Source organism: Amblyomma mixtum, chromosome 2, assembly GCF_055824585.1.
Source record: "Amblyomma mixtum isolate Tamu chromosome 2, ASM5582458v1, whole genome shotgun sequence".
NCBI lineage: Eukaryota > Metazoa > Arthropoda > Arachnida > Ixodida > Ixodidae > Amblyomma > Amblyomma mixtum.
In genome coordinates, this window is record NC_143013.1 from 108,248,020 (window position 1) to 108,256,141 (window position 8,122).

At 49.7% G+C, this 8,122-nt stretch overlaps 1 protein-coding gene across 8 annotated transcripts; it reads left to right on the top strand.

The window, feature by feature from the left end:
• The first annotated feature begins 4,351 nt into the window (after nucleotides 1-4,351).
• Nucleotides 4,352-6,787, top strand: LOC149360510 (uncharacterized). Of its 8 annotated transcripts, none has more exons than XM_089569302.1 (6): nucleotides 4,352-4,685; nucleotides 5,331-5,370; nucleotides 5,462-5,518; nucleotides 5,631-5,781; nucleotides 5,898-6,063; nucleotides 6,435-6,787. In XM_089569302.1, exons 1-5 carry the CDS (start codon nucleotides 4,552-4,554, stop codon nucleotides 5,963-5,965), a joined length of 450 nt encoding a protein of 149 aa, XP_089425428.1. In that variant the 5' UTR covers nucleotides 4,352-4,551; the 3' UTR covers nucleotides 5,966-6,063; nucleotides 6,435-6,787. The 8 variants fall into 8 exon arrangements, 3 of the variants coding, with proteins under 3 accessions (XP_089425428.1, XP_089425430.1, XP_089425429.1); XM_089569304.1 differs by having other exon boundaries at nucleotides 5,631-5,746; XR_016288327.1 differs by having other exon boundaries at nucleotides 4,356-5,141.
• The last annotated feature ends 1,335 nt before the right edge of the window (nucleotides 6,788-8,122 follow it).

Genomic DNA, 8,122 nt, shown 5'->3' on the forward strand with positions numbered 1-8,122 from the left:
CCTCTAGCGGTAGGAGCGCGGCGCGCCGTCTAGGTGGTGTTGCTACGAGCCGAGTTGGTAGCCCGTCTCTCGCTCCTGGTATGACGTCACGCTATAACGTCACTAACGCCTCTAGCGGGAGGGGCGTGGCGCGCCGCGGAAAGGGGCCGCCGTTACCCGACGAACCGAGTTGCTAGCCCGTCTCTCGCTCCTGGTATGACGTCACGCCATAACGACACTAGCGCCTCTAGCGGGAGGGGCGTGGCGCGCCGCGGAAAGAAGCCGCCGTTACCCGACGAACCGAGTTGCTAGCCTGTCTCTCGCTCCTGGTATGACGTCACGCTATAACGTCACTAACGCCTCTAGTGGGAGGGGCGTGGCGCGCCGCGGAAAGGGGCCGCCGTTACCCGACGAACCGAGTTGCTAGCCCGTCTCTCGCTCCTGGTATGACGTCACGCCATAACGACACTAGCGCCTCTAGCGGGAGGGGCGTGGCGCGCCGCGGAAAGGGGCCGCCGTTACCCGACGAACCGAGTTGCTAGCCTGTCTCTCGCTCCTGGTATGACGTCACGCTATAACGTCACTAGCGCCTCTAGCGAGAGGAGCGCGGCGCGCCGTGGCAAGCGAGCGCCGTTATCCCGACGAGCCGAGTTGCTAGCCCGTCTCTCGCTCCTGGTATGACGTCACGCTGTGACGTCACTAGGCATGGTATGACGTCAGGGGTCATTCTCAAACGTGCCAAGTGGCCACCGCCACGCGAAAGGCCGTTCTTGGGAGTAGTATTCCTTTTGCAATAATAATTTCGGCCACCTGGGGATCTGTAAGGTGCACTGACATCGCCCAGCACACGGGCGCCGTGTGATGTCGGTGCACCTTAGAGCGCTTTTTCTAGCGTGAGCTACACTGGCCGAGGTTGAGCAGTTTCGCGTGGCTCCTGGAGAGCCGTGCTGTGCATGCGCGAGGAGCAATGACGTCACACGGCGCACAGCTGGCGTGCCTCGCCGCGCGCCCTCGCCTTCCTTTCCTTAAAATTATCGAAGTGTAATACGTTGACAACGTCACTTCTTCCACTCTTTCCTCTTGTCTTTTAACTCTCCCCTATCTGCACGTGGCAGCGGTGGTGGCTCGGCTCGAGCCAGGCGGCACCCGTGCACTTTCCTTTTATTGCGAAACCAATACTGCGCTCATGAACGGCCATTCGCGTAGCGGCGGCCGGTAGCAATGTTTGACCTTTAGAATGACCTCTGACGTCATACCAGGGTGAGAAATGGGCTACCAAGTCGAGTTGTCGCGCAGCAGCGGCCGGTAGCCACGCGTGACGTTTAGAATGACCTCTGACGTCATGTCATGCCTAGTGACGTCAAAACGTGACGTCATATAAGGTGACAGATGGGCTAACAAGTCGAGCCGTCGCGCAGCGGCGGCCGGTAGCCACGCGTGACCTGTAGACGCGGCGCTCTGCGTTCCTTCTGTTGGAGGCGCTGCGCTTTTGGTTTCGCAACCTACCAGGCTTAATAAAGCTAAGCCCCCCCCAATTTCTTTTATCCTTCTCTCAGTCGCAACAACAACGTTGTCAACGCCAACGCCAATGAACACAATGAACGCCGACGGTCTATGGCTTCAGCGCCGCGTTTCTAGCCAACCTTGTCAATGCCTGCAGCCCACATCTCTCTCTCATCAGCCCGCGTACCTATAAGCACGATTCAGGCGTCCACTGACCCAGGGAGCCATTGCACTTCCTTTCCATTAAAATGATCGGAGTGCAAAACGTTGTCAACGCCAACGCCAATGAACGCAACGAACGCCGACGGCCTATGGCTTTAGCGCCGCGTTTGTGGCACAACGTTGTCAATGTCGACGCATGCAGCGCACACCTGTCACTACCGTCACTTAGCTTAAAGCACGGTTGAGGTGTCCACTGTTCCCAGAGAGCAGTTGTCCGCCTTCTCTCTGGTTCAGGTGTCCACCGAGATGTGGACACCTCGCCCTCACCTTATGTTACGTATATCCGGCATAGCAGAGCTAAGCCACTGCCAATATTTTCGGCATAGCACTGTCAGCGGTGTAGTACATAAGAGTACAGCTAAGAAGTGCTATTTAGCAAGTTAGCTAATATTTGATAGCTAACATTTTAACTATTACTGATGGGCTGCTTATAGGGGCCCTGCAACATAATCTGAGTGCATTGTTTTGCTTCCTTGTTGTAATTGTTGAGTTATGGCGACGCTATTACCACCTGTCATAACACGCATATTTTTGTATTTAATATTTTAAGTTGCTCGAGAACCAAAATCATGGCACTGACGGTGTCGGCACACAGCGGTGGTCTTTTTTTATATTTGGTACCTGCATCGCCTTTCAGCATTACAGCAGGGATATTTGCAGCGTATATGACTTCAGCTGGCGGGCGATTATGATTGGATGAACAACTAATGACAAGCTAATTGTGTTCGTTAGCAAAAATATGTTATCTTTTGTTGTGTCCTTTTATATTAAATTGAAAAAAACTACCATCTTTTCTTACGCAAAAGCATTTCAAAGCTTGTTAGAAAAAAAAACCCCAGCAGAGGCGCTGGCTATTACTTTGCACCAAAGAACTTCGTGACCTCCTGCTGCGCCGCTCTGCCCAAGCTCCCGCCCGTGTAAAGGTCTGTCAAAGGCGGAGGAGCGGCTTCTGCTCCGCCTGTATACGAATACTTTGCTGTGCCCGGCAGCTCTGAAACACTTCGACCCTTCTTTCTCGGGCAGCTGTCCGCACTGTGCGGAGAAGTCTTCGGACATCTACCACATGGTGTGGGCCTGCCCCTCCCACCCTGCTATCCCCCCTCACCCCAACCCAACCCGGGAGGACTGGGAGGCGACCCTGCTCGGCTGCTCTGACCTGCAGGCCCAACGGGCCTTGGTCGGGCGAGCCTGGGCGGCGGCCGATGCCACTGGGGTCCCTAACTAGGGACCTCCACCTAGTATTTGTAAGGGCTGGCCCCCTCTGGGTCAGCTCATGCATAACCTCCTGTATTATACCTGTACATAAATGTTTTCCACCACCACCAAGCTCCACCCACAACCTGTGTCGCACTTCACCGCCGTGCAGCAGTTCCTCAGCGCTACTTGCCTTGGTATACAAATATCGTAAGGAAAGACGGCATCGCCTTGTTATCAGAAAGACTGCCAGCTATACTCGAGCAGCGACAAAGCATGCCTGCTTATGTTGCGAGCTTACGGCAACGGCACCGCTCGTGGGCGCTCCGGGCGACGAGCTCTGCTGCTGCCTGGCTGCCGTGGTTGTCGCTAAGCCTACAGCTCGTTTCGCGTCGAAGCCGCAGCGGCCGGCGCTTCGGAAGGCGCCTGCGCTATAATCAAAGGCCTACTCTTCACACCGCTTTTCTGTCAACAGCATCATCTCGCAATAAAATAATAGCGTGGTCAATTTCCGCTACGCCCTCAGCAGCAGAGCTAGCGGGCGCCAGTCTAGCCGGACCCCGTCGGGCCAGAGGCAGCTGCGAGGCGGTTCTCGCAACAAATTCGCTCGTGCCAAAGTTGTCCCTTTTACCAGCAACTCGGTATTGGCCAGTGACCCAGAGAAATGATATATTTCTCATTTTCCTATCCCAGGCTTTATTACTTACGTCAAGAACACTCCCCACGAAACACAAAACGTCTTACAAACGTCTCGGAACAGCTCCAAATGACTACAAACGTCTTGCGCTGCGTTCAAACGTCTCATATATGTCGACAAGAAGAAGTTTCCTCTGCGACGTCTCTTAAACATCTGCAGTCAGATGTTTTGCTGTGAAACTTCTGTGAAACATCTGTAGTAAGATGTTTTCTAGACTTGTTTCTAACACGTGGAACTTGAGACCACGTCAAGGAGACGCGCCTAGCAGTCAGCAGAGAGTTGCCGCCGTGGATTAAACATGCTGTAAATTACGGCGCATAAATTAGATGGCTCTCCTGCTTGACGTTTCGAAGAGCAGGCGCGCCGGTGCAAAGACCGCTCTTTGTATTCGAACACAGAAAGCGCGTTTTCTCCTACGGAGCCCGAATCACGTTCCACATCGAGTGCAGCTAACCCGCCACTCGTAAGGCTGGATTTAGGTAACAAATAATGGCCCTGAAAGCCGACGGTAGTTACGCGAGCGAAAAAATTTGCTTCATGTTGCGAACGCCTCTGTTACGCCTCGGCTAGCTGGCGGCAACACGCGGGTTGACAGGCGCAGCGTACGCTGCCTTCGCCGAGCTCGCTCGCTTATCACCCGCGCGCTATCGTGTCGGCAGATCTTGGAGGCAATAATCTTTCTTGAGTCACGCCGCAGCTTGCTGCTTGGTGTCGATCCGCACGGTGGCGATGCAGGCTAGTTTGTCAAAGTGGTTTTAACCGCTTCAAGCAGAAATAAATCTTAGTGCAAGCTGCAAGTGCTTAGTTTTACATGAAAGTATTAGATTCAGTTTGTTTTTTGGTTCTTTGATGATTTGTTTATTTTTACGTTTAGAAATTTAGTACTTCATTTGGCCATTTAGCGTTGCAGAGGCTAGCGATAGCTACGCGCGCGAAGTGGATGCTGCGTACGTTGTATGTACATTTCGCTGCGCAGTTTTTTCCGCGCTGGTTGGCACTTCACGCCGCTGCAGTTCGCAGTTTCCCCTTTTCCTGCGGTATCGTTTACTACCAGTGTTGCACTGAGATGTGAGCCTCGTTTTCCGCAAAAGTAAGTAACCTTCCATTTCTCTTCTGTGATGAAAGTGTAGGCCGTGCTTTAGCTAAGCCTCTAACGCGCCTGATTGAACGGTCGGCTAGTGTGTCACTCCTTTGGTTTACAAATCACAAAACAGTATCAGCCAGTGCTTTATATACCAAAGTGCTATTTGAGCTTTTGTTAAGTGGATACAGCTAGGCTGCTCTCGCATGCGAGTTGCTTTCTTTACCAAGGCGGTGACAAGGTGAACGTGACAAAGCTTCGAACCAACCAGCTTTGTTTAAGCGTACGTTGATAGGGCGCGTATTTTTTCCTAGACATTGATTAAAGTCTGTGCTCTATTGCATTCTGGCAGGGTTTTATTCTTGCCAAGGACTGTCATCTGGCCACCTGTGTTCTCCAATTCTCCTTGCTGTGATTGCCGTCAGTGAAACTCGTGTTAAAAAGGCTTTGGTTATCTTCACTAAGGTATTTGTTTGGGCTAGTCGGTACATTGTTAAAACTGAAGGCACAGCGCACGAAGGACCTGTCCTGTCCTTCGTGCGCTGTGCCTTCAGTTTTTGGTTATCTTAACTGCGTCAAGCTTTTATTTCTTTACGATTGAGAGCCCCGGCACAAAGGTAGTTTACTCAGTGGTGCTGCTCTATATGTGTGCAGGCTGTTCGACAGTGCAGTGAAGTACTACGGCTCATTGCAGGCATGGCAGCTTTTATTTTTTGGAAAACCATTGCACCGTGCACAGCTGGCGTTGTCTCTGCTTCACTGTGTGCATTTCGTTTTGGGTACAGGCTGTTCAACAGTGGTTTTCAGAGGACCTCCTTGCCTGCTCAACTTCTCAAGTTTTGGTAAGCACGCTTTGCAGCTGACACCTTTTCTTTCACTTCATGATTTCTTGTATAGGTCTAGGCTGTTTGCTAATGTTCATTCCACAAGCCCCATTATTTGTTTGTCCTTTAGAACCCCGACTGTTGGCCGGAGGAGCAAGGACCTGGTCTAGTTTCTCGCAAATTAATCGCAGCACCTTTTACTTGGTTGTTCAGAAGACTTGGCCTGGAGATTGCTTCAGTTCTGAGGTGGGAATCTGGACAAATGCTTCTTGTGCAGTGGTGTAAGTAATCTCTTGCCCGCTGTTTGAGCTTCATCGTATAGATTAGAAAGGGCTTTTTTGGCAATGCAGTGTTAGGAGCCTTATACACACGCACTTTTATTTGTCTTATCTTTCAGATGTGCCCCTGTGTAGCTGTCAAGGAAAGGTCCAAGATTTAACCCATCTCTGGTGTATACTGAAGTGATGCAGGTATTACCAGGACAGCAGCATCTCTACTATGTTTTCGTGCGACGGTGCTAGATGTCAACCATCAACCACTTTTGATTCGGTCACATCTTGCAGGTAAGAGAAAGCCCGTTTGCAAGATGCAGCTTAAAAGGTTCTGTGAGTACAGTGTGCATCACAGTAAGGCAGTGCACTTGCTATTGACTGCTTGGCTTTCAGTGTCCATGCACGCTGTTTGAATTTTGCTTCTGTTAAAGGCCTCCACAGTGACTGACTTCTTGAGTTTATGGTGAGCCGTAGCACTTTGCTGAAATGCCGCTTGCAATGACATACCATATGCATATATGTTTTTGGTTAGCTTATTTTATTGCCTGTGCTGTCACTCTTGCCATTTCCTGGTCTTATTTGCTTCCGACTCCTTATTGGCCATTCTACATGCACCTGACTGACTGTGCTTTTGGTTACTCTAATATTTTTCACTTCTACAGGCTGCAGAACAGAGCTGGATTTGACTTCCCCTTGTTACCGTCTAGTTGGCATCCTCCTTGCAAGAAAAGCGATATTTGGAACACCTAGCGAGCTCTTCACTGCCGTCCACATCACAGCAACTTGATCATCAACGCATCCGTTGTGAACAAGGCCCGGGGCCGAATGAATTTTTGATTTAACAATTGGTTGCTGCTGGACACTTTCCCGCCATCCAAGTGCTTACCGTTGTAATGTCAGCCAAACCAGTGAAGCTACCTCCTCCGTGGCTTCTAACATTAATTTCCTGGTCCCTTTCTTTTTTTGTGTGGGTGTATGCACTGGATTCAATAAAAAGTAACGCAGTGACTGAAAAGTGTGCTAGCACATGTATTTATGGCTCATTACTACAGCCGTACGTCCCTTGTAATGTGGGCTCATTTTTCGGGTCATTGCAAATCAGCTTTGAGTTCATTTTTGAGTGTATACCAGAAAAATGAACTATAACATTTTTAAAGCTTTAGAAGGTTTAAAGGCAGCACTAAAAATCAGTCTTGAAACGCGTAAGATATTACAGGCATCCATTTCGAAAAAAAAAAAAGGAATGTCTAAAAAAATTCTAGAAAAGTTCTACCTCAGAAGTTTTCTAGCCGTATACAAGCGTAGCGTTAGCAGAGCTAATAGAGGGCTAGTAAACGTCTAAGTCTAAAAAACTGCTTAGATGAAACTTCTTCTAGATGTCAAGCTTTTTTTTTCGAGACTTTTTTTTTAGACGACTATTAGCGCTTTTTGTGTTTCGTGGGTCTTTAGCTCGTTTTTATGACGCCGGCAGACGGGATCCAGGCTGGCCGGCCGGCAGGCTCGGCTTACTTCATGTTCGCACAAGAAAATACAAAAACAGAAATGCTACCTGAAAGGATGCTTTCTAGATTCTAGCAACGACAGCATGCCTGTACTAGAGTGGAGCTTTCGGCTCCTTCGCTCCGTCTCAGTCTAGCGCGCACGTGCTTGTAACCATGGAAACGACGCCGTCAGCGTCAGCGAAAACGTGTTACAGCGACCAGGAAACCATGAGACGCTATCTTCCGAGACGTTTTGGTGACGTGCTCGTGTACGCTGTTTCGATTGGGTCCCGCCGTGTGTCGTCATTTGGTGAGTGAAACGGTAAAGCGAAGACCGGGAAAATTTTAGTTGAGGGCAATTTTTTGTTTGCTTGTATTTTGAAAATTCATTCCTTAACTCCCGTTCTGGCGCACCGATTCCAGTAATTCTTTTTGATTCGGTATCTGCGTGTCATGGAGAAATCATCTAAAGCATATAAAAAATCGTTGCTGGGCCCCTTTAATTACTGAGAGGCGTGCAGCCCACCGTAAGTGATATCGACATCAGTTTTTAGAATTTCGAAAATGCGGTTACCCTCGGCGCTGTGGCCCAACAAATTTTGGCTATTTCGACGAGAGGTTGCTTTGCCTGTAAGCTTCTCGAAAGCGCATGTATTAGGGCTAAAGCTTTTATAGGCTCATGGATCACCAAAGTGCCCGCAGGATTTGTCCGTCCTCAGAAAGTGTCCGCGACGCCTGTCAATCACACTTAGTTTAGACAGTTAGTTATGCCATAATTGGTAATTAGTTACTACTTAATTAGTAAATAGTTAGGACTTAATTCGGTATCCTTTACAAAGCATTTACGGATATAGCGAAGACGTAGCATG